Source organism: Marmota marmota, unplaced genomic scaffold (assembly GCF_001458135.2).
Source record: "Marmota marmota marmota unplaced genomic scaffold, marMar, whole genome shotgun sequence".
Classification (NCBI taxonomy): domain Eukaryota; kingdom Metazoa; phylum Chordata; class Mammalia; order Rodentia; family Sciuridae; genus Marmota; species Marmota marmota.
In genome coordinates this window covers 18,258,053-18,285,839 of record NW_026000048.1, presented here as the reverse complement: position 1 = coordinate 18,285,839, position 27,787 = coordinate 18,258,053, and the positions used below count along the sequence as shown (strand labels likewise).

At 35.1% G+C, this 27,787-nt stretch overlaps 1 protein-coding gene across 1 annotated transcript in view; it reads left to right on the top strand.

The window, feature by feature from the left end:
* Plxdc2 (plexin domain containing 2) overlaps nucleotides 1–27,787 on the top strand; it is a 433,048-nt gene that overhangs the window by 239,326 nt on the left and 165,935 nt on the right. Inside the window, exon 4 of the mRNA XM_048812745.1 lies at nucleotides 6,467–6,536. Coding sequence (XP_048668702.1) covers nucleotides 6,467–6,536 — 70 coding nt within the window. The remainder of the gene's footprint in view (nucleotides 1–6,466; nucleotides 6,537–27,787) is intronic.

Below are 27,787 nucleotides of genomic sequence, written 5' to 3'. Positions count from 1 at the left end.
GGAGGTATATTGGTAAGATTTGAATGTGTTTCCCAGCATCCATGTGATGGAAACTCACTCCCTAATGCTGCAGTATTTGGAGATGGGGCCCAATAAGAAGCGACCAGATCATGGGGACTCTGCTCTCCTGAAGGGACACCATTATGGCAGGAGTGGGTTAGTCATCATGTGTTTGCTCTAAATGTGGATCTGGTGTGTTCTCTCTCTCTCTCTCTCTCTCTCTCTCTCTCTCTCTCTCTCCCTCACACACACACACACACACACACACGCACACACACACACACACACACACACTCCATTGCCCTTCTGATGTTCATCATGGGATGATGCAGCAGGAATACCCTCACCAGATGCCAGCCCATTGATCTGGTATTTCCTAACCTCCAGAACTATGAGAAAAAAGATTTTCTGTTCTTTATATATTATGCAATCTCAGGTTTTCTGTTATAGCAGTAGAAAATAGATGAAGATATAAATGATGCCAGAATGTCTAATTAGTGATAGTGCTAACTTGCATCATGTGTTAAGGTGATTCCTGCCAGAGTTTGTTTCTTCACTGAAAATGCTGATCCCATTCTCCTAACACCAATAAGTACAGTAGTTATGATTATTTCAACGTAACAAAGATGCAGGAATCATGACATTGCTCAGTAATATATTGTCTAGTTACCAATGTGGTTAGAGATTTCCCTGCATTGGTTTGATCCTTTTTATTAAATGTTGTGATGATGTATATTTGTATCACAAAGAACACACATCAGATCACTTCTAGCTATGTATTAGGAATCCAATAAGGGCTATTTTTTTTTTTTAGAAAATTAGATTTAAATAATTATTGCAGTGGTAGGCAGCTTCACATACATAACTAATGTTAACCATTATTTACACAGGGTTTATAAAGGTCCAGGTACAATTCAGTTATCTGATCCCTTTAACAAGCTTTTAAAGAAGTCTACTTACACATCACAGGTGAGTGAACTGTCATTTAAGACAGCTAAATCATTTATGAAATCATATAAGCTACTAAATCAGAATGTTGGAACATAATTTCAGTTCTCTCCAATTCCAAAATCATGCTAGATCACTCAAAAATTAGAAAATAATGATTGAAATTTTAAAAATAAAGTTCCACTTAGTTGATTTAAAAGAAGATTGGAACATCTGTGTCATGGTTAGCAAAGGAATAAGACTGTAATAATCTTAGCATTTGTAGGTGAATGAATTTTATGCAGACCTTGTTCAGTTTCAAGAAAGTTAACTGTGAAGTGCATTTCGGAGGAAGATATCACACCAAATTAAATTAGATTTATTATGGTTTTATGTAATGTTTGTGAAATCATTTATATTTATTGGAGATATGAACCTTCATAAAAATAAGTGAGTACTTTTATATCCATGCAATATCCAGTATTTAATATCCATGTAAATAAAGCAAATGTGTTTTCCTTAAATTTTGCAATTCATCTCAAATTTTACACTGGGAATAAAGAAATGAGCTAAAAATAGTATTTTATTTGATCTCCTTTTTGAAATTATTTTTTGAAAAAGTAGCATAAATCTCCCTTTACCAAAAATATTAATAATGTCACACCTATTTGACTCTTTCAAGAGTCAAGCATGTGTCCCTAAAACAAAATATTATTTAAATGAATATAAATAGACTATTGACATAAGTCTGCAAAAATTAATGATTAATGCATTTATTCATTTTTGAGTGTATTCATAACCCCTGTATTCTATAGATCTTATGCTACCATGAACCCATGAAATCAGCAATTATGAAAACCTTTGTTATCTTAGATTTTCTGACCAGTAGTTGTTTTTAGCAGTATCATGCCTTATAAAGATGAAATAAAGAGACTTGGACCAACCAGTATATACAGCTTTATTATTCTACATAATATTATTATACTGAGCTTTTATTTTATCTTAAAACAAAAAATAGAAATGAATTTGAGGATCATAAATATGGCCACTCTAGATTCTTAACTCTTACTAAGAGGTTTCTATCTTCAAGGTTTTGCAAGCTTTGGTTAATTAATTTGTCTTTATAAGACTACTGAGAAATAAGCAAAGAAGTTAAATGACAAGAGGGTATGTTTGGGATTATAATTTTTATTGTATTAAAAAGATTAGTGGGGATTATAATAATTAATCTAAAACTGAATAGCAATGGGCATCAAAAATATGTAAAAAGGTAAGAGGATGTGGGCATTCTTAGAAATCTAGTCATATGGTCCCCAACACAACAGCCTGTGGCCAACAGAAAGTTCAATGGGACATTTTCATGGAAGCACCATCTGGTTTTAAAGGCCACAATCACATATGGCTATAGCTGCCATGAATTTACACCAAACCACCTGGACTCTGTATATTCTACCAGATTGTCAAACCATATCCCTCAATTTAGCCTGTACCATGTGAAAAACTAGTACTTCTTTTGCTTGTCTCAAAATTACCATCTCCATTTTTCCAATAGTTAACCCCTTTCTCTGAAGCATAAGAAACTAGGTAACAATTTTAGTCACTTTTATTGTGTCTCTCATGATGTTCAAGATATCACTTCAGAGCTTTAAAAAACACTTTTTTTTTTTTTAACCATTGCTGGGGATAGAACCAGGGCCTTGCACATACTGCACTTTTGAGCTTTTATTCTATAATTTACTCAGACTATAAATCAGTTTATTGAGCCTTCACATGACCACTTTCCTGAACTTTTTATTCCCTTAACATTAAACATTTCCTAAGGGATTCAAGGTAGTATGATATGTACAGTAATTTATACCATAGTTTCTCTGTGATGTCTCTTTTTATTTGCTATGGCTTTTGGTGACAATGCCCAAGACTCTGTTAACCTCTTTAATTGTAGAAGAGTTTTTTGTTTCCTAGACAGTTTGGGGTCATTTTTAATTAATTTTTAGTATATAATCAGAGGATACATAACAAAAAAGTAATGCGGCAAATTTTCTCAAAACTAACCAAATAGCTCTTTTTCTGTAGTTACTTTCTCAGCTGGTGGCACTGTGGTTCATATTCAACAAGTTAGAAGTCAGAAGTCTGCTTCATTCTAGATTTCCCCCACTCAATCCAAACCTTTATGTCCAATAATCAAGAAGTTCTTTCAGTTTTACTTGATATATGTTCATGTACCCCTTTCACTCCACTTGTGACAGGTTCTTTTAAAGAATTCCATTGCCTTGTGCTCTGGGTCATTGTCTTCTGTCATTCTTACTCTCCCCTGCATGGTTGTATTGTTTACCCTTGAATGATGTTCTTTTCCATCACTGAGGGGCCCCAGTGGGACTTACTCCTGTTCTCCACAAAGTGCCTGACTCAGTGTCTGGTGTTTACAAGGTGATGAATAAATGGTTGTTCAGTGGCTGTCTGGATGAATGAACAAGCAAATAAAACACCCCTTTACATTCCCCTTACATATGTTTTCCATGCCACACTGAGACAAAGTAATGATTGATTATTCAGAGTTAATTATGTTGAATATGTAAACATTTAGTTGCCAAGTGCTTCCTGAAGTTCTAGTGCTTAACTGTGTCATGTGTAGGTATGTGTATATTTTTAGGTGAGATAACAACTTTCCAAATTTTGCCTTTACATGTGACCCATCACTTTGTTTTATTATCTCAGTTATTAAGAAAAAACATTGCTTTTGTCATCCACCATACCTAGGTGCACATTCTAGTTTCCCACTGGGGCCATTCTTTTTTTTTTTTGTGTGTGTGTGTGTGTGTGTGTGTGTGTGTGTTGGGGATTGAACCCAGGGCCTTCTGCATGTAAGGCAAGCACTCTACCAACTGAACTATATGGGACCATTCTTAACCAGTCATTCTGAGTGATTTTCCCTTTGAAGTGGTTGTAATACGATCTTTATGCAGTGCTTTAGGTGTGTACATGTATGTTGAGAATGTTAGGTGAGAGATATCCGGAACATGTGTTTTGAGCTAAAAAGTCAAGGTAGAACCCTGCGATCTCACATTTGCTGCTCCTATTGATACTTTTCCCCATCCTGAAACTGTGGGAGGCTGTTTGGAACATACTAGTGATTTCCAATCTCAAGTTGTTTTCTCTGCTGTTTCTTAATGCCTCCACAGGGCCTGATTCTCAAGGGGCTATAATGGTAACAAATCCTGTTATTTATTTGACTTTTTTCTTTGTCTCATGTTTCCCACATCCTATCTGTGTCGATTTGGGAGGTAACCCAAACTAAACCAAGGCTTGAAGGCATGGAAGCCATGACTGACCAAGGTTGAGCGACTATTCCAGTAAGAAGAGATGTCATGAGGAACGACAGGAGCTCAAGGTTAAGAATGGCAGATGCAAGAAACTAAGAGATGCCCTTTACACCTGGCTGGAGCAGGCAGCATAAAAGAGAAAGCTTCAAAGTGGCAGGGGTCAGTTAGCGGTGGGTCTTAGAACTGATTTTCACTATGTTGATATCATTACCAGTGACAATGACACTCTAGACTGAATGATATGAAGAGGAGGAGTGATACACTAGACAGTGTGCTTCAGGGGAACTGGAACCAAGACACTTATGAGGAAAAAACTACCCAATAGGACCTACACAGGTGGACAAGTGTCATAGTGACTGAAGAGAAATGCATGGATTTCACAGCTTCGTAGAAGATAGCGTCTTCCTAAATTGCCTTTGCTATTCTGTATCAGAGTGCAGCACGTCATGGCAGTAACTAAGATCAACTGCTCATTTCAACAGGGAAGCATTTCAGTTATTCCTGTTGTATACAAGGGTGGTGTATTTGTAAATTTTCTATGAGAATCTATTTGTTTCTCAAGAAAAGGTCTTTAATTTATGTCAGTATTTATGTATCTTTATCTAATTTGAAACAAATTTAAATAGTTGCAATGGCTAAGAAAACTCAGGTCATATCTCTCTAGGTCATCCTTGGTGGTACTTGATAGAGGTTGTTAATGACAGATGTTTAAAGCAACCCATTTCCAGTGGTGAGGTGATGATGCTTGAGGGTGTAAATTTTACCAGTTTACTGATGAGCATGGAAGCAAATTGGAATGATGGAAAACCATATGTACAGCAAGCGCCTGTATGAGATTATTTCTGACTTCTTTGAGATGAATGAATTTGCTATTACAGCTTTCATCTTTGTGTTATTAGTGGCCACTTTTTACAGGTACCTCAGTGAAAATGGGTTTGGTTGTCCCCATTAGTCAGCACAAAAGAAACCTTTTTATGAAAATGTGGCTTTCATTAAAAAGGAAAGAAAACCTAATTGAAAGTTACTGTAAATTTTGAATGATTAATTTCATGCCAAGTCATTAGAAATCTCTGATGGATATATAAAAAAGCAATCATTTGCAAAATAGAAAATGGAAAACAGCTAACTTCCAACAGATACATTTTTCTGGGGTTTTTTTAAATTTGTATATTAGGAGAGATATAATGTAGAAATTGTGGAATTTTAACATAAATGCCTGTAGGTAGCTTGTAGTTGCGATTCGGCTATAAACTAGCTAATTAGTTTTTCTTTGGATTATTTTATTTCAGGTGATCATGTTGTTGTAATTCATTGTTTTTCTTATTTTTTCCCTAGCAATAATATAGCTACGTCATTATCATTTCAAGTACACAGCAAATGCTAGGATCTGTGTTTTGTTGTATTGTGGTTTTTAATTTTCATGAAAGTTATTTTTAAAAACTCACATGCATGAATGTGTGTGTATGTGTGTATGTGTGTGTGTGTTTTCTTTTAGCAATTAAGATCCAAACGTTCAGGCCCCTTTTTAGAAAAAAAGAAGGGCATAATTTATGAATGAACTTTCTAAGATGCTCCAATATTCCTTTATATCAAATAAAAGTATCTCTCTAGTAACCAGGATTATTTATCATACAACTTTGTGCTTTTGCAAAATAGACATAATATGCTAAGTCTGGAGAACTAATTATTTAAAAATAAAAATAAGTCTCCAGTTCTATATCTGTAGGTGCAAGATATTTTCTACTGTGAAGCTACCTTTCATTATGGGATATACAGAAAACAAATGGAATATGTAACAGTGTAAGATAAAAATCTTTTGATTTTCCTTCAATGAGTCTGACATATAACATACTCTACTATTTTGCAGGAATTACACAAACTACAAAGAACCCTGATCAGGGTGATAGAACTTAACTTTCAATGGACAACTAAAACCAATAGTGATGGTACAGAGAATAGCTTGATGTAGATAGTCTTTGTGAGTTAGGAGTAGGTCAACAGAACAGCAAAACTTTAATCTTTTCACATACTTCAAACAATTACCAGGGAAAGTATTCTTTAATACCATCCAGGATTCAGTTTTTAAAGGTCAACTACAATAATAATGGGGGAAAGTAGAAGCATCAGTTTTTTTTTTTTTTTTTAAGTGAAAGGCTCTTCATTTTACTTTTACTATTCTGCACATTATTGATTTTTTTTTCTGGTGTTGTTCCTTGCAGAGAGTGAATCTGTCCTTCGATTTTCCATTTTATGGCCATTTCCTACGTGAAATCACTGTGGCAACTGGGGGTAAGTGGTTTTCTACCCATTCACCTTAAATAACCTATAGTTTCACTATAGTCATTACTTTGAATTTATCCCATATTTCAAGAGTGATATTTATTGGGAAAAACATTGTCTTGTGGCAAGAAGTTGTGAGGATATTCGTATAAGCTAAGAGAATATAGCTTTGGAAAAACCTTCTAGCACAAAATAAAAAATAGCATAATATTCAGCTTAGATTCACCTCTGCTTTCCTTCTAAGTTTTTATTCACTTTTTTTATACGATAAGCCTATACAAGTGGCAGAAATTGGAATAGAGCTAGAGAAAAAGGTTCTTAAGGGAGCTTTTGGTGTGTTTTTATTTTCTTCTAATGTATGTAGTTGATAGATGTGAGTATCTTGACACACACACAACCCCGTGCAAATTAGCTTGAGCTGGGTGTTTCTGAATAATGCCACCTTTGTTGACTGACAACTTGAGAGTCTTAAAAATCAACACTGAAAACCTGGTTGAATTGTTAAAATTTTGCTATTCTCCACAAACATGGAGGTTTGTTTGACAATTAGCAATATCTTACCAAAGCAATTGTCATTATGCACACTATATTCCAGAAGTTAAGAGGTATGTTAATCCTCAAGTGCTTAGAACGGAGACAAGCAAAACGCCAGAGTACATCACTGTAGGCCTTAGGCAGAGGGGAGAGAAAGTAAAAGAATGAGTTAAAATCGACAATAACTAAAAAGGAACAGTAGGGAAAGAAGCAAGCAAAAAAAGAAATTCAAAGGCATATTGGAAAGACTAAGAATGTCCACACCTAGAGCACCATAGAGCTGAGTCTCCTTCCTTCACTGGGTCTCCTTATTGGTCTTCTGGATGATATGCAAACCATGCCATATTTTAATATAAAATCCTAGACTTCAGGTAAATAGGTTTCAGGGGAAAAAATTTATAATTAGAAATACTAACAAACAAAAGTTTTTTTTGAGCATCTTCTTTTAGCAAAGGCATGTTAAGCTCCTTATGCTTTAGAAAGAGGTAGCCAAGTGTACAGTTAGATAAGGGGAAACTGAAAATACAAAGGATAAGATACAATTTTCCAGGAATGATGAAGTTCAAACATCTGTGAGACTCATTTATGACTTTATGGAGAAATAATTAGAGTGTCCCACAATTTCTATAGTTTTATAAAGAAGGAAGAGTAGGTCCTGGGGAGAGCGTCAGAGTGAGTATACAGAAGAGGAAATGGGGAGAATATGTTTGAGATAATATATAAATGAGTTTGAGTGAGTGAAGTTAGGGAAATGTTTACTCAAAAAAAAAAGTTGTATATTAGGATTAGAAAACAGGTTGGGACAATTTTAAATAAAGCTTTAAAGGTTAGTTTGAGTCATTAATTGCTAATTAGGTAGGTAATAAACATTAAGAAGATAAATCTAAGTGAGATGCCTATAATGCCAGCACTGGGAAGGCTGAGGCAGAAGAAACTCAAGTTCAAAGCCAACCTGAACAACTTTGTTACTTACAGAGACCCTGTCTCAAAATAAAAAGAGATGATAGCTAGATATGATGGTGCAGCAGTTCAGGAGCTCAGGAGCCTGAAACAGGAGGATCGTGAGTTCAAAGCCAGCCTCAGCAACAGTGAGGCTCTGAACAGCTCAGTGAAACCCTATCTCTAAATAAATTACAAAATATAGAGCTGGGGATGTGACTCAGTGGTTAAGTGGCCCTGAATTCAATCTCCAGTACCAAAAATAAATAAATAAATAAGTAAAAATAGATGGGGGTGGTGCTGGGGATACAGCTCAGTGGTAGAGTGCTTGCCTTGCATGCACAAGGCCCTGGGTTTAATCTGCAGCACCACCAAATAAAATAATAATAATAAAGTAAATAAGGACAGGGGATGTACCTCAGTGACTCTTACCTAGCATGCGTGATGGTCTGGATTCAATCACCTGTACTACATGAAAAAAAAAATCTAGACATTTAAGACAATACCTTAAAGTGGAGAAAAATTGGAATCGGTACATCACTTTGAAGGATGTAGCAAAAGTTTGTATGAGATGCTTTGGTTATTCTGCTCTTAAAAAGCAAGATGAAAAAAGTGTATATCTTCAGACACAAATTACAAAGTCCAGCAGAGGACTTTATGAAGCATTTTGTTTTTTTAAAAAGGACTATATGGAAATCATAGTACCCAAAGACTATGTCTTCTTGGTTCACTGTGTGCATGTTGATAAAGAATACAGATAATTATTGTTTTCTGATGTTTAAGTTACCAGTGTTCCATTGCATTTTAAAAAGTGAATTCTTAAATCATGTGTTTAAAATCTGTATACACGGTGGTTTAAAAAAAAGATGCATTTTCAATTTCTAAAGTTGTTTTATTTTTGAATCATGTCAGTGATTCAGCTGATGTGGATGATGATTTGTCTTAGTGGAGTGGTTGGTGACAAACCCAGCAGATAAGTAGATGTCTGTGTCATCTTTACTGCTTCAAAGTGCCGTTTTCCTTCAACAAGATCCCCCAAGTAGTGATAAACCTGATGTCTTGAATGATCTCTGTCTTCTTTGGAGAAAATGCTGATACAAAGATAAAGGTTTTTTTTTTTTTTTTCTCTTTCTTTACTTAAAATATTCTAGCCTGGAACTTCTGTATATAAATCTCTATACCTCATTTAAAGAGGCATAGCAGAAATAACTGAGTTTCTTCAAAATAAAACCAGAATCTCATGTACAAGTTTTCGGATTAATAAATGGCTTGCTTGTTTTTCCATTGCTCATTCATATAATCAATTGAACCCCTTTAAGAAACACCATACAAGAAGCTTCACTGTACACTAGGAAGGATAAGCTCTAGTTCCTGCTCAAGAGCTTAGAGTCTAACATGAGGAGTAAGACATAAATAAACATTAAGAGAAGGCTGACTGTAAGTGCTCATGGAGCAGGATCTCACTCAAAAAAAGAGATGATTCTTGTTGGACCAATTAGCAGGTTTGTGAAAGAGCTCACCTTTGGTCTTGGTCTAAAGGAAGATAAAATTTTAGTAAGCAAAGAAACAGTCTGCAAAAGGTGAAGTGGGGAGGGGCATTCCAGACAAGGGGACGCCGAGCTAAGTGACAGTGCTGAGCCACGTGGAGTATGCTTGGAGGGCTGTCAAGATAATCACTTTATCTTGAAAGGAAGGTTGGAATGAGAGTTCAATGAAGATGGCAGGAACTGTATAATTTGAACATTAGGAATTTGGATGAGATCTTGCAAGCATTGGACTTCTTTATTCCTGGGTTACTGTGCCTGATGTAGGATAGATTTAGTGGAAAAAGAGAAGGAGCCAGTGCAAGAACCATAACTTGAATTGTTTAATCACTGTGGTCCATTAAGATCAGTGAAAAAAAAAAAAAAAACTAAGAACAATTTAGATGCCCTCTGGACCACTGACTTGATGGATCTCTTCTGTGATTGACTAGCTGGTATAAATAGACTGGCCTGTGTGACAAATTCTCATCGGCCTTACAAATCTTAAATCAATGATTAACCATACAAGGCTTGGAAGAAAAAAAAAAAAAAAGAAACCACATATCAGGCTAAAGAAAGTTCATTGCAGGCCATTTCAAATAGGCCAGGGGCTGAGATTATTAAGAAGGAACATATTGGTTTCTATTCTAGGAGCTGTCAATTCTCCTTGTGTCTACAAATTCCTCTTGAACCTGTTTCTACATTGGATGTGGGAAAAAAACAAAGTGAAATGTTTTCATGGTGAATCCAAGCTGTGCAAATAAATAAAGTGGACACTCTAAACTATAGTCCCTTTCATCTTACCTCGCTGCTTGCCATTTCCCACGTCTTCTTAAAATCTATTTCCCCATCCCCTCCACACAGACACAGACTCATTTAAAACTGAAATTAACTTCAAGATAATGCCTCATGTTTTCTAGGATCAATACAATTTCAAGTCAGAAAGTAGTTTAAAAATATAGACTTACATATAATTCACTGTGGCCGAGCTTTGTATTTCATAATATTTCACTATGAATAAACTTAAGTCCCTAGTTAAAAAATTCAAATTAAAACCAAACATTGGGTCATTTATTTATAAAATACAAAGATAAAATATTTACCTATTGAACATTTTAATATGCACAAGCCTCAATCAGCCATACAAATAATGCACAAAATGAATCGGAAATACAATCTTATTTTCTGGTTCACTGATAGCAAAACCTGAAAGCATTTATTTATATTGTATTTTTAAAATCTTTTAGAATACAAATATTTCAGGCCATACAAAGCTAATTCTCTATGCATTTCATAAAAATATTTCCATTAATGGTATCACTAAGGTGTGTCATTTGCATAACTCACTGCTTATTTTCTTTCTGTATGAATACCTTAATTAGCTCTTTTGTATTATTAGGGTGATCTTTTAGATGCTTCAAAAAGTAGAATTAAGTTTGAGAATTTAAACTTTAATGCCTGTGGCCATCATTGCTGATGGTATTTTTACCCAAATCCATAATGGGTGCACATGACTGGCATGAGTTAGGATTATGGTGGTGGGTTAATTGCTGCTTTATGTAATAGGAAAGGGAAGAGGTATGTATAGTTATTCAGATAACTCTGCTCCCAAACTTAACTATGTGGACAGATGGTGATTCATAATTAAAACATTGTGTGGAATTGCAAGCATTTGGACATGAGATTAGAAAGCAAAGGTGAAATGAATTAAAAAACAAATATGAAAAGCATATTTCCTACCTTGATTATATGAAGGACATGCCCTGTCTTCCTGTCTATACAAATTTCCAGTTGTAAGTTTCATAAGGAACTTCTGAATTTTAGGTCTATTTTCTTTTCATTTGCCGTGTGGTAACTAAGAAAATATAAAAGTGTTCATTCAGTAATGAACTCTTATTATTAGAGAAACGAATACATGGATGTTTGAAGAGTCAACAGGCAAAAGCAAAATATAAATTACTTTTCTTCCCCTGGCTCCTAGTCTACTTAGTTCTCTTCTCAAGATAGAAACACCTGTTACTTTTTTGAACTCATGATATATTACATCTAAATTTACAATAATTTTATTGGGTCAATAATCATTTGCTTTTCTGCTTTAATTCCCCAGTAAGAAAGATTTTTAAAAAATGAATACATGTTATCTTCATTGAGTTTCAGGAAGTATATTACCAAATCTTATATCTTCTTTTGTTCTGGCTTTCAAATAGTAATATTTTATTTATAGTTTCAAATAGTATTTATTGCTTTTTAAAGGGACTTAATAACAGGAATAAAATGGATTTTAGGGGAGAAACAGAGTTAGTTATTATAATGATTGATTTATAAATACCCATCCCCATCTTCTTTCAATTGTGTAACCTCATGAGACAGAACTTGATGTATCCATTAACTTTTAGAATCTAGTGAGAAAGCAAAGTTATTTTGTCTTTTAAAATTATCGTTAGCAGAGAGTAGAGATTGTGAATACCCAGGGATCTGTAAATGAAGGGAAGATATAGAAGTGATAGATGCTAGACAAAAACAAATCCATTCCAATTTGTTTTACCAATTTCATGTAACACCTTCAGTTCACAAAGGTTTCTGGACAGAAGATAAATTGCATGTTGTCTGTTACACTGTGTGTAACTGATTTTCTGAGATACCTCCAAACACCGGAGAACTCATCTTAGCAGTCTCTGGGATGGTTTATTCTACCTCCATACTGTCAAGTGTCAGCAGAAGATTCAGCAGATTTACCAACATTACTACATTTCTTTTCCCTGTGGCCTTAGGACTTGCATTATTTGCGAGCATCTTGGTTTCCACTACTCTGGACACATGTTGTATTTAATTGGCACTGGCTCCCTGGGTTTGTGGGTGGGAAGTGTCAATAAATGACTTGGAGAAAAGCCATATAGAAGCTAGAGCTGAGTGATAAGAATAAGCAAGAAAAATATCAGAGGCAGAAATATGGATCCAATCAAGGACAGCAATTATACATAAGTGAAAGAGAGAAGCATCTGTACTCATGACTAAGTCATGACTAGGAGATAGGATTGGTGGAAAGCTGATCAGCTGAGAGGAGGGTTTGGGTAAAAACCATTTCCCCCCAGCACCTCCCCTTTCATTGACATAACAGCCTCAGAAGAGCCCACTTGTCACCAGTGTTTGAATATATACTTAGGAATATTTATCTGTGAAAAGCAACATTCATCTTCTTTCTGTGGATTCAGGTTTTATTGGAAACATCACCAATAATACTCTGTGTATATCCTTTCTTAGTGACTGAAGCAATCATTCAGAAAAATAAAAATATTACACAAATGCTTCAGTATATCACCCAGCTGAAAATAAAAGGAGTCCAGGTGACTCTTTAATTAGTAAAGTAGCAACATGTGACAGATGGTCTATCTATCATCTGTGTTTTCCTATCTATCAAATAGCACAATAAAATTATCTTCACATAAAGATTTTTAGGATGATTAATTAATTCATATGTTATTGATATTTGTTTCATAGAAAATATTACATAAATAGTATATGATTACTATAATTTTTATGTTAATTTTATTTTATTTCTTTTTAAAATGGTTTCTCTGGAAAGCTGTGTTTACTCACTAAATCTGTTTGTTTGTAGTTTCTTAGATGACATAATTTTCTAGATTTCCATGCAAAAAAATGTAAGCTATAACTCAAGGAGTATTTAGAAAATTAACTTATAGCCCCTGTAACTGCTCCTTTTACAGGCTGAGTCATCCATTTGTGACCAGGAAATATAATGACTAGGATATCCACTTTATCAGGGTGATTATATCTGTCATTTCTATGTGCAGTGTGCAATGTGCAGTTTCAAGTTCACTTCTAAAGACCTCCCAATGACAATATCTGGGACTCTGGGACACTTTCTAGAAATCCTTGTCTTTCAGCACAAGGCAATAGAATCTTGAAATCTCTTCCTAATAGTGATATCATAGGTCATCACTGAGTAGCTGGAATTGTTGTATGAAGCAAGTCACATATGCCAGTATGCTTCTTATTCTATCCTTCGTATAATAAGAACTTTAAGCTCATTCATGAAACATAGGGATACATTGATGGTGAGGGGAGGGGCACTGCCCTGTGGATCCCAACAATGGCCTTTCTTAGAACTGAGATTTATTTAAACACTAACAGTCTAACTCAAAAATGTACAGAAGACCCAACCCCAAGTGAAAACTTGAATGTTAATTAAAGGTACATGTAAGGCTTTGCCTTTTAATTAGATAAATTTCTTTATTTATATCTGTTTTTCAATGCTACATTTATTTGCAGTATGTTTTTCCTACATCACAGATAACTTGTAGGTATAATGTAGTTCAAACTTGTGTTCTCACTTTGAACTGAAAGCTTTGGACCTGCGGGTAGTGTTAAAAAAAGTAATAGATCAAAATATTTTGTTAGTTAAGACTAATAGGATTGTGATGGGGTTGGATTACTTTGTTTATCTGGCTAGCTTGAGGGCTACTGAGAAATTTTTGTTCGAACTACTGGAATTGTTCAAATGAGAGTTTTCTGACTAAAAAAGCAAATAAAGTAGAAGAAAAATGCCTTTTAATTAGTGTATATGATAATTGTCACTTCCCTAGGATACTTTAAAAAAATCCTTACTTAAGTACAAAATTAATAAAATTTTGGGCAATTATATTTTGTAAAAAATAGGGAGAGCATGGGTGGAAATTTACCTCTAGATAGGGAATAGGGGTGGGAGGGAAAGGGAGGGAGAAGGTGAATAGCAAGGATAGTGGAAGGAGACGATCATCATTATACAAAATACATGTATGAAGATGTGAATTTGGTGTCAACATACCATACATACAAACAGATTTGATAAATTGTGATATAAAGATGTATTAAGAATTGTAATGAAAAAAAATATGAATGTAATGCACTCCACTATTGTCATGTAAGAAATAATAAAAAAATAATTGTATAAGTGATAAAGAGTAAAATACTTTAAATTTTACAAGTTGTGGTAAAATATATATAGCAGATGAAATTACTATTTCTGAAACTATTACTATTTATGAAAATACTATTTCTGAGATCTTAGTCATTGAGCTATAAAAACAAAGTTTTTTTTTCCTCTTGACTATCTTCTTCTTCATATGTAGTAATTTCTTTAATTAATTTATTATTTTCCTCCAAAATGCCTTAGAAACTTACAGCTTCCCAAATCTTTGTACTAGCGCATTTTGCAAGCCAAATTTCCTGTTGTTGTTGTTTAACTTATCTATGGTTCAATAATTGAAGATTATTTAGGAGAAATTTTTGGAACTATTTTTTATATTAGATAAATCTAATTAAACTGTTGATATAATTCAGAAATCTTTGACTACTCCCAAGTTCTGTACAGTTTAAAAAGTAAAATTCATAAAATATAACTAAATACTATTATACAATCATGTGTTAATATAGAAAGAATGCTTATGATAGAAATCAAGATGTAAAATTGAATAATACTATGAAAACAATTATTTAGAAATGCACATCAAATAGAATAGGAGGTAAATTAAGTACTGATTATTTTAGAATCACTGCATTATGAGTGGTTGGTTTTCTGTTGCCTAGTTTCCAAATGTTCTTATAAAAAAAAATGTGTTTTTTTGTTTTGTTTTGGGAGGGGTTGATTGATTTGGTGTGATTTGGGTTGGATTAGTTTGTTTGTTTGCTTGTAGGGTAGGGAGTGAAGCCTCACACATGCTAGGCAACTCCCCTAGAAATGAGCCATATCCCCAGCCCTGAAAAATGATGTGTCAATTTCAACTCTTGTATAATAATTATTATAAGGAGTAGGAATCTGACTTCTTTTTGCTGAAGATGGCTACCCATTGACTTTAACAATTTTTAATAAATTTTGTTTCTCATCAATGTACATTATGCTACAAAGTTCTCTTATTTTTCATAGAATTTAAAAAATATATATTATTAACATTTACCTGATTTTTATCATAAGTCTAACTATAAAAAAATACATTAGGAGTCTATTTTATAATCATGAAATTGGGAATTTTTTTAGAGTGGTACAAAGCCCAGAAACTATAAAGGAAAATATTGATAAAATTGCATATAGTCATACCTCATTTTATTGCACTTACCTTTATTGTACTTTGTAGAAATTGCATTCTTTTTACAAATTGAAGGTTTGTGATAAGTGTGTTGAGCAAATCTATCTGCTGCCATTTTTCACCAGCTCAGATGATCATTAGCTTTTTGTTTTTTAGAAATAAAATATTTTTTAGACAGATTTGAAACTAAATGGTGAATGTTTTGGTTTGGATGTGATGTGTGACTGTGAGACTATGCAAGAAGGCTTAGAGGAGAGAAGATTTGGGTATGAGATCCTTAGCCCAATCAGTGAATCAATCCCATGATGGGATTAACTGAATGGTGGCTGAAGGCCTGTAGAGTGTGGCTGGGGGAGGTGGGAATTGGGGACATGCCTTTGAGTTGCGTGTTTTGTATTTGGCAAGTGGAATCTTCTTCCACTTGTGGATCATCATGTGAGATGCTTCCCTCTGCTACACTCTTCTCCCATAATGTTCAGCCTCCCCTGGAGCCTAGAGGAATGGACCCAGCTGTCTAAGGACTGACACCTCTGAAATTTTAAGCCCTCAAATAAACTTTTCCTCCTCTCAAATTGCTCTTGTGGGGTCTTTTAGTCACAGCAGTGAAAAAGCTGACTAAAACAATGAGAAATGATAAAGATCCTTTTTAAACAGGAGTTAGAGGAATTTCTGATTTTAGGAATTTGTTGCTCCCACTTTAACACAAACCCAAAACTATGGAACCTGTTAGGGAGTTGAAATTGCAGAGCAAATCTCCATTCCCAAAATCTGAATGGATATGTGCCTTCAAGGACACTTAAAAATCTGTTTTTGGAGCAGAAAACACTGTAACCAAAAATTGATAATAACCCCTAAGATCTAACTTCAGCAAGGTTAAAGTTCAAATGTAGATTGGTCTAACAGTAAGCGACTCCAGGGGATTCTAGTCTGAAGGGAACAATTAAACATTTATGGACTTGACCTTCCAGAAACAGATTCTCCCAATGAAAGTCTGAGAAAGGTCCCTCTTAGCTCTGGGAAGGAAGGAAGAAACAATCACTATGGAGGCCACCCAGCCTTCTGCAAAGGAAAGGCCTAATCTTTAGAGAAAGGTTTTCATCAGTTGAGGCAGAGGCATTCCTGCCACTAGAGCAACCCGCTCCAACCTTCCCTGTTAGTACAGGGGAAGACAAAATATGTGGTAAACAGGAGTCGAGACTTCACGTAAATAGGTCAGGAATGCTATATCCAGGGAGGGAAGTGACAGGCAGGGGGGGAAATACTCCAGTACAGAAATATCTGGGAAGGTCACAGACCTTCCTTAAGAATACTTAAGACTGAGAAACTTATAAAAATTGAAAAGGAAAGAGGAAAAGAAAAGAACATGGAAGAGTTGCACAATCGCAATAAAAATGAAACAGGAGTATCCAAAGAGAAGAGGAGAGAACAGAAGAAATATTTGGAGTAATAATAGCCAAGACCTTTCCAAAATGGACAGACACCAAACCAAAGGGCTCAGAAAACACCTATCAGGAAAGGAGCAACCAAAAACCGTGCTTATGCATATCATTTTCAGACCAAAAAGGAGGAAAAAAAGTCTTGAAAAAACAAGAGAAAACCATATCTGCTGAAAAATACTCAACTAGCATTCCTGAAAGCTGTCAAGATCATCAAAAGCAAGCAAGTATGAGAAGCAGACAGTGGGATGCTCAGCAGGCATGACAACTGAATGGAATGTGGCATCCTGGGGGGGCACCCAGGCAGAAAAAGACCTGGAAACAAGGAAATATGAGTTTAGTTGATAATTTAGTTAATAATAATGTATCAATTAACTTTCCAATAATAATGTGCCAATTGATGTTTCCTTAATTTTAACAAAGACACCATACTAATGTTAAGATGTAACACTACAGTAGAAAACATGTGGAGTAGATGGAAAGACTCTAAACTGTCTTTTTAATTTTCTGTACATCTAAACAAATTCTAAGATACGGCTTATTTTAAAACATTGGAAATACAAGTGGTAATTAAACATATGAAATGATATAATCTCACTCAAAGTAAGTAGAATGCAAATCAGAATTACAATGAGATACTATTTTCAAACGTGATTTAGAAAGAATTTTTAAAAATGAATTTTTATTGGAACATCATAATTATACATAATAGTGGGATTGATTATGCCATATTCAAACATACACATAATTTGATCAGTCTCATTCCCCACTACCTTCCATTTCCTTTCTTTCCTTATCCTCTTGCTTTTATCTACGTATTGCCCTTTTACTTTTAATACTCTTATTTTATTTAGTGTGTATATGTGTGGGGTGTGTGTGTGTGTGTGTGTGTGTGTATTTATTTATTTATGAATGATTCATTGTGAAATGTTGTACATAGACATAGTATAATTTGGTAGATTCCATTCCCCAGTAATACCCCCATGGCCCTTCCCTCTTCCCTCTCTCTCAATCCCCTTCCTATACTCTGTAGATCTTTCTTCCTTTTATTCCCACCACCACTATACACACACACACACACACACATAAATATATATAAAAATATATAAAACATACATATATATAAAATAAATATATCTAAATGTGTATATATATGAATATATAATATGTATATACATATTATATATTCATATTCTCTCTCTCTCTCTCTCTCTCTCTCTACCTTCCTCATATGAGAGAAAACATCCAACACTTGACTTTCTTGAGTCTGGCTTATCTGAGCATGATGTTAATATTTTCTTTAGAGTGTGAGGAAGGTGCTCTCCAGCATTGCTAATGGAAATTCATTATTATCTACTAAATTATAAAATATATAATTGACACTGTGATTTCTACTTCTAAAAATGTATCCTGATGATATCCTGGCATACATCTGAAAGATCTATATAAGGATAACTAATACAAAAAATTGAAAACTACCTGAATGCTCATTAATAAGGATATTCAGGTTAAATAAGTTATTGTACACCCATAGAAAGGAATGTTGTGTGCTCTTTAATTAGAATGAAATAGCTTTATGTGTGCTTGGTTAAAAAAAAAAAAACAAGATGCAGAACAATGTTACTTACATTTAAGTGTATGTATATGTATGCAGACAGATTTATACATGCATAAACTCTCTCTGAAATAATTTGGAAAAAACACGATGCTTCCAAGAAATAGAAAAATCTCTTCAAGGACATACAAGAAATTATTAACAGTGGTAATCCTCAAAGCAAATTAATTGGTGGAATGACTGGAGGTCAGGGATAGGAAAGAGATGTAATTTTCACAATCAGTTGAGCATATCAAGTTATTACTGTGTCACATATTACCTTTCAAACACCATTAATATTTAAAATCCTTATTGGTAATAATTGATAGGAATAAATTTGGGCAGTATGTGTACTTTTATGATATAATCTTATAATAGATGTATCAAACAAAATGAACAGTCTGTAAGAGCATAATGTGCAAAATTTGTTTCATAATTGTTTCTATTTCAAAACAACTTCTTTTTTCTTTTTCAATGTTGATCATAGAACCCAGGGCCTCATGCATGGTTGGCAAGGGCTGTACCACTGAGGTACAGCTTCAACTTTAAAAATGCATAATGTTTTAGAGTTTGAGGCAGTTGAAATTGTTCATGAAATAACCTGTTTTATTAAGAAAGGATCATTTATATTTATATTTATATTTATATTTATTTTTTGAGGGACTATTGAGTACCATCCTAAAACATAGAACCCATGACTCTAGTTTAATACACCAAAGGTTCCTGAGGACAAAATTGAATTGATATCAAGTTGCTAACATGGTAGAGAAAGAAGGGCAGAAAATAAAGTTTTTTTTTTTCTTGATTTAAATGCATCAGTCACAGTAGGGATAGAAGATATTCCCATTTTAATATTTTATATTATTAGCAGCTATTTAGTTAACAAGAAGATCATTTAAAACTAAAACAACTTCCCAAGTACTTTCTAAGGAGAGATGGGAAATGGAAGTGGTTTGTATGTGTCGTAAATCTTGCAAATTTTGGCAGCAAGAAGTACAAGTGTTTCCAGAGTAGACCCAGGAGGAAGAAGTGAATTAGAAATAGGAAGGGCCAAAACTGCAGGAGCTCTTCTTGCCATGGCTGGGACATTGTTTAATTAGGATGTCCAAAGGGCTTAGTGACTTTGGGCAGGATCGATACTCTGGAAGTAGAGATCGTTTGGAACAAAGAGATCCACAGGGATGTCTTCATTCTGGCCATCCTGTCTTTGAGCAGGGCTCCACAGAGCAAGAACCAATTGACCTCTGAGTAGCAGAGGCCTGGCTGGGTTTCAGGGCTGGCCTCGGTGAGATGAGAAGATCCAGTGGTGCCTTCCGAAGCCTCTGTGGAGTCATTCTGAGTAACTCCCTGCAGGAGGTGGGAGGAGGACACTTCCCAGTGAAGAAGGCTTGGGCTGGAACCTACTCTAGGCAAGATGGGATACATTTCCCACCAGGAGATTCTTCAAAGACAACAGACAGCTCCTGGCTGTCCTCAAGTTGCAAAAATAGCTCTACGTATATTTGATCAAGAAGGTATAGAATGCAGGATTCAGTACCAACTTCTGAAGGTGCTCAGGATGGCAGCATTACAGATAAGGGATTACATCCTAAGTCTGTAAAAATATCCCTATTGAGAAATCTGCACCTCTTTAATGTTGTCCAGGTGGCATCTTTATATCTTTCTTTTTGATATGGCAGACTTTTAGGTCAAGGACAAAAAGCATGTATTTCTTTTTTTCCTCTGGAGGTGATGGGTTATTTTGTTCAGTGGTTGATCTCACAGCAGTTTCCCAAGCAGCTTGGCACTGTTAATAGCAGGCTCTCATGTCTTGATTTTTCAGTAAAGACTACTACTCAACTCAGAGTGTATTTTTTAATCTGATTTCCATAGACTAAACTGCAGCTATGGTTTTCAACATTTCATGCTTCGTAGGTGACTATCATGAAACAGATAAAATTCTAGAATGAATAACAGACTGTGTCTCAGAATTACCAGGGATGTTTCTTTAAGATACAGTTCTCTGGGGCCCTGCTTAAAGTGGTTGCTGTAGAATTTCCATGAAGGAGAGGCAGAGGGTCAACAGCCTGGTTAGCAGGTGGGGCCAGGAAGGGCTGAACACAGCAAGGGGTCTCTCAGTTCAGTCTGCATGGCACACATACTATGCTGGGAAAGATTCTGTTTCATTTTCATGAAAAAAAATCAAGATTCTTAATATTTCAAATTTCCAAATGTATATAAGATTTGTATTTGTTATTGATGGTTATGGTTTTGTTTGGGAAGACATGAGAAAGCTGGTGTTCGTCATGGAGACAAAAGCCCTCCTCTGAGCCACCTCCAGACATGGCCACTTCTACTCAATTAGACATTCTGGTAGCAGGACCAGCAATGTAGTTTTCAACAACTCCCCAGGTGATTCTCCTGTTTATATGTGCATGCCTGTGGGGACAAGATACACTCTAAGGAACAGCTTTTATGTAACATCTGGTCAGTGAGGACTCTGTAGTAAAAATGCACCCATAAAAATCTCTCTACTTCCAGTATAGAGGAAGCAATTAGAGGTTTTAGATATAAATTCAACTACAGCTGCATATAAGCTAGAAAAGACAGGAAGGAAAATGACACTCTCATCCTTAACAGAGGATCTAATTACTTTCTTGTAATAGTTTGCTTGACAGCTCAAGATTTAGACCTCAGAGATAAAGATTGTTGCTCCAAGGCTCAATGTCACCTCTGTTTTGTGTCTTTCTCCCTAGAGGTTTCACTAGGGATAACTACTTGTTTTGTCTATTTTGTGGTATGACAGTATTTAAAGATAACTAGTGGACTGGGGTGGTGGCTCAGTGATAGAACACTTGCCTAGCAGGTGTGAGGCACTAGGTTCAATCTTCAGCACTACATAAAAATAAATAAATAAAGGTATTATGTCCATCTCCAACTAAAATAAATAAATAAATAAATAAAAATTAAAATTAAAAAAAAAAAGATAGCTAGCACTTATTGTCTTTCATTAACTTTTTTCAGATTTTAGTCCCAAACAATAATGTTTATCCACATTCTCTTCTTCTTCTTTGTTCTGTTGTTTTTAGGAGATAAGGGCATTGCGCATATTCTTATTGGCATCTACCATGACACCCTACCTCAGCAAAACCAGTTTTCAGGATTCTTTCAGTTTGGAACAAATGCAAAATTGGGGCAGTCAGTTCAAATTAACAATATAATCATGAGCCATCGCCATTTGGATACAATCTCAAAACTGGACACAGAAGTTACTTTTATTTATCATTCAAAAATAAGATTCAGTATGATGGTATATGTCACAACCATCTCATTATAATCACTGATGTGTTACGAGCCTGGGTAGGAGTTCCTCGAAACACCAGGCCTCCAGCATAGCAGAAGAGTCGCTTTCAGAGAAGTGACCTGAACACCAGTTGGAATAACTACTGCACCACTTACATGTGCCTTGTACTAAAGACAGTGCCCTAAGATTAAAGATGTTCGCATAGAGCCTTGTGGACCTTAAACACATAGCAAACAGAACATACAAGAAATTACTTCTAAATTTTATGAGATAATTCCTAAATTCGTTATTAGTAAGGATCTCCTCTTGAGCCCCTAACATTGGACAGGCAAAGATGAGAACACAAAGGTTTTGAAAAGGCCATTAAAGTTCTTGATTTTAAAATCTATTTTAGTTATATATTGTTAAGTCTTAAGTGCATAGCTCAATTTTCTTATGTCAGTCAAACCCATTTTCATTTGCAGTAGAACTACCTAGTCCTCATGGGCCAGCAAAGACCTCAGAATTGTGATCTATCTACTATATATTAGATTTGCAGATTCTCCTCTAACCTCTGTGCTGGGGCTTGAAGAAGAGGTCTTCATGTGAACTGTTCAGCCCAAAGATAATACCTGTAACTCCAAAAATATTTCAGATAAATTATTTAGTAATTCTAAAAACGTTTGGCTGGCTAAGTAATTAAAAAAAAATCCATGGCCAACTTGCCCATTTCCATGTAGTAAAGTACAATTCATCATTTTCATTTCTTTTGCCTTACACAGAGAAAAGATTCAAGCCAATAAATATTGAAGCTGTCCAGTGAGAGATTTGTTGAGCTATGTGTAAGACCCCATGAGACTGTAGAACCTCTAGGAGCTTCTAACCTTCAGTGATTTTTCTTCCTTCAATAGATGCAGTTTAAGTATTTAAGCTTTGACACTTTGACAGTTGGATACACTATCCCTGATGAAGAGCCACTCGCTACCAATGAAAAAGTAATTCCTTCACCTAATGAAGTAGAAAATTTAAAACCAGGGGCAATATATGTGCAGTTTGTTCTAAAGGAAAAATAAGTGGACTACATTTGGAACCACATTTCTGTATTGAAGTGTAGATTCCATGTCCCAGGCTTATTTCATTAGAATATTTTTTTATTAATGGTTTCTCTACTACTTCTGACATAATCTTGAACCTTCCTGGTGTCTTAATTGATGGTACATTTGTTTTGACTCTTAGGCTCAACACCTACCTCTTGCCTCCACTTGAATGCTAATGAAGTGCATTTGAGACTGTATAGAATTAAAGAAATAGAAGATATAAGTTACTATAGAATTCAGTCTGTAAATCATGATTCATTTTTATCTCCAAAAATAAAAATTATCTAAACAGCCATGGGTCAAAGAGTAAAAATTCAAATGCTTCGTAGTACTGGGGATGGAAGAGGCCTGGAGGTATTTCAAATCTCCTTTAACTCTGTTTCTGACAAGTGGTCCCTAATGCATAGAGTGAGGATATCTCATAATGCTGCAATTTCTGTGCCAGTGCTTATTCTACATAGCAGTGTTGAAGAAGCTAAATGTTCCCTATATGTATTAAATTATCTTTAGTGACTATCCCCAAGGCAAATGAGCATTTGTAGCTTTGCATTTAGAGTAAAGCAGAATTATGAGTGAATAAGGTACTTTTCTGGGTCAAAATTTTTCATTAAGGTTCAACATTTTAGTAAAGATCTAGGACTTTGGAGTAACTACTATTTAATGGTAGTTGTAAAGTCTATTTTGGTACAAGAGTCTTGCTTACAAGGAGTAGTGCTGAGCACTACCAGTGAATCAAACCAGAAGGCCTGATCACTGTCCTCAAGAAAGGTAGACTTCAATATTACACAGCATCTCTGGTAACTATTCCTGTTTACCACCAGGTAGGCAGCGAATATGTTGGTTCAAGGTATTCTCCAGGAATATGGCTTTGGCTCAAGTTTTGCCTCTCTAATTAATAGCTCTGTACCTACTTTTCCTTAGTTTTTTCTTATCTGTATATTGATTGTATCAATAGCACCTACTTCAAAATCTTTGTGAGAATTAAATACTATATTATACGCAAATTGCATAGAACATACCTCAGCAAATGCTAAATTCTCAATAAAATTAACTATTTGGTCTATTTTTTATATTTGTTAAGGAAGATATCTATTCCATAATTTAGAAAATTACTACAATTTATAATTTACCCCCCAAATAATATTATGAATCACATAGCTATTGGGATGTGGGGAGAAGCTCAGCTCACAATTAGTTGTGAAACTTATTCCAGCATATTCTCACCTTAGTAACTGATTCAATGCATGCTTTGGTAAAACCATAAATAATGCCTGTCATGGATCTTCAGAAACATCCACAGATAGTCAAAAGAGGAAATGTTAAATTGGCATAATTCCAAAGTCTGCTGTTAAACTAAAAATATGTGGATGTGTGCTGTGTGCATTGTATGAGCCATGGATGAGTTTGTAGAGAAAGTAGCATTTGACTTGGATCTTGAATGCTGAGAAACTTGTGAGGGGAATTTCAGGCAAAGGAAGCAGAAACACAGGCAAACTCTTCATGGCATTTTGCAAAATGGTGAGATGTCTAATGGCTCATCCATTAGATTCCTAGAGCAATTTACTGAGAGTTCACGGAAGAGAGTTTAGTGATATATAAAAGTCCTCAGTATTAGGGGAAAGTTGACCTTCATGTAGTAACCAGTGAGTTGGGTCATTGAATGTATTGTATAGGAAACTATTATGGTTGTATTTTTTTGGCTTACATTGTGAAAGACAGGTGGAAAGCAAAGTCATTATTATTCTGTTGTTTTTATTATTGTTGTTGAAGTATTATTTCCTTAGGTTGGTTAAAAATAAGAGTGCCTAAATTACACAAGGTGAAGAACTCTGAACAATGGGATGAGAGAGGGAATAGAGGGAATAGTTCATTGACTATTATATAAGAACTTTTACTGCACATTAATAAATTGAAGATAGAATAGAGTTCAACTGAGAATAATAATTAACTGATATAAGAAACATAAGATAAATACCACTTTCATACATTTAGTGATAACCACACCTTTCTTTTAACATGGGATCCATCTTGACTTGGAAAGGATAAAAATGGCCATTGGGTACTATCACTATTTGTTGTTGTTGTTGTTTGTTTGTTTCCAAGTACTTTTGGTAGTTTAGGTAAATTAAAAGAAACAGCCTATAGTTGCCACAATTTGGACACCCAAGGGTAAACTGTAAGGCTCATTTCAAAGCATTGCCAGGGGCACAAGGCATGTCAGGGAAGTTGGCTCACCACAAATGAAGCTGAACCTTCATAGCTTGGTAAACCAGTTGTCCTAAGTGCTGGGTACACAGCCCACAGAAGTTCATGATGGTTCAATGATGGTTCATATTCCCATTCCGTGTCATTTTTTTTTTTTAGAAGACAGCAGTAGAGTTAAATAGTAAACAGGAAAGCAGGCATGTGTGTTCTAGAACACCAGTTTATTTATTTTTTTAAGTTTAAACATAAATCCCACCAAAATCAAATCATAGCAACCATTTTTCACAGAAAATAAGCGGAAAGCAAACCTGACATCACTCTTAAGTTCACAAGCAAAATTGGAAATGACAGCCAAGAGTTAGGAAACCGTAAATTCCAAGTGAGAGGTGGTTATGATGATGAGCAGCACACTGCATGAATTAGAAGGAAGGGAAAAGGTGGAGGGAAATGGCTCTGCAGTTCTACCTGCAGGCCCTGGAGACAGTAGCATGCATATATTTAATCTTGCTTTGCTATCTAAATGCATCCTTCCCACCAGTTCACCTTTCTTCATTTTGTGTCTTATAAATGTAATATTTACAGTACAATTAATGCCTTCAGTGGAATGATTCGTTAGCAAGGTAAAAACAAAAGTAGAGAAAGGTCCTGAAGTTCCAGATTCTTCTTTAGCATAACAAGTGTGAGTACTCCATAAACATTATACACAAGATGCACATTAAAAACTGGCTTTCAGGCTGGACATGGTTGCACACTCCTGTAATCCTAGTGGTTCAGGAAGCTGAGGCAGAAGGATCACAAGTTCAAAGCTAGCTTCAGCGAAAGTGGGGTGCTAAGCAACTCAGTTTATTTATCTCTAAGTAAAATACAAAAATAGGGCTAGGGATGTGGGTTAGTGGCCAAATGCCCCTTTGATAAAAATCAAGGTCTCTTGATAATTGACAAGGAGGTTAGGAATCCTAAAAGGTAAATGCCTACCATAGGCAAATATGAATTAAAAAAAAAATCAAACAACCAAGTAATATTAATTAATTAAACACTTTTAAAGAATATTAGTAGTATTATTAATATAGTGCCCCATTTTTCACAATTCTAATATTAAGGTATTCTTTGTAGAATATCCAACCACATGTTTAATGAATAAAAGGTAATTTGTACCAAATCATTTACATCCTGTATTGTACACAGGAAGAGTAGAAGAATACAGCTTTGTGAATTTGAGCATTTCTATCTTTTCCAAGGTTTTAAATGTAGATGTATTCAACCTAAACTTTCTGGGAATTCATACACACACACACACACACACACACACACACTTCCATCTTTTAGAATCTCTCTGTTTATGACCCACAGGAGCACACTCACCACTTTATCCAAACCTGAAATCTTCCTGTCAGTCTTGATGCTGCCTTCTCATCAACTCTTATCACATCTAATAATGACCAAGTCTTGAACAATTGCATTTTTTTAGTCTCCCTCTACTACAACAACTTTGCTACCCACTTTCTGAGTTTGCCTTCTCCCTCCTGAGAGCTCATACAGTTGCCTAATTCATTGTTATTCTTCTGATCTTGCCCTTGAAAACTTCTCTCCACATGACAGAATATGAATCTTGTTAAGATGGACACATCCTTTCTGCTTCAGCAGGAATTTCATGAAATGGAAACTGTCCATTTCTTTAAATTTATCCTTTATCTGGACAGCCCTCCTACACTGACTTTCAGACATTCTTAAATACTTTGAGGTTCCAGTGACATTCTTCCACCTATTTCAGGTCTTTTTCAATGCTCAAAGTCTTCAGGTCTAAAATCTTTGATGAGAGTGCTCCTCCTCCTCCGATTCTTTATCCAGAACATCCCTTTTGATCCTTGGGGTCTCAGCTTTATGTACTTCTTCAGAGAGCCACCCCTGGGCCTCAAGGATGGGTCAGCTGTCCCTTCACTATGCTCTCTAGTGCCTGGCCCTGGCTCCTGTTGCAGAGCATCTACCTATTCCTCTATATTGCAATCCTGGACCTTCATCTGCAAGCCTCTTAGTGCTTAGGATATCCTAGGGGATCAAACACATGGGTAATTTAACAGATGTTTTTCTGTGAATTTGTGCTTTTCCAGTTAAAGTTATGCAACATTTCTGTGAAATTTAACATTTGTAATTGAGGGGCAGTGCTTTTGGCTTTAAATTGAAGGCTTAAACTGATCATAGGAAGAAAATACATTTATTTTAAGCTCTATGAAAAAGTCAGTTTTCATAGTGTGTAATATTGGCAGGCCGGTTAAAATTAGGAACTTAGTGATATTGATTTTGAAGCATAGATTCAAAAGTCAATTTATTGTTAAAAATCCTATAGTATCAGCAGTGCTTGACATATACTGGGTGCTCAGTAAATATTGGTTGAATGACCATGATTAGAAAGACATTAGAAAATTTAAAAGATAATAAAAATGCTCACTAGGTGTTCAAATTCTGGAAATCAATATTAGATAAAAATCAAAGTCTCTTGATAATTGATAAGGAGTTTAGGAAGTGAATGCCCCCGGAGTTTTAAAATAGGTGTTAAATGTCTGTAGTAGGATGAATAATGATGACATAA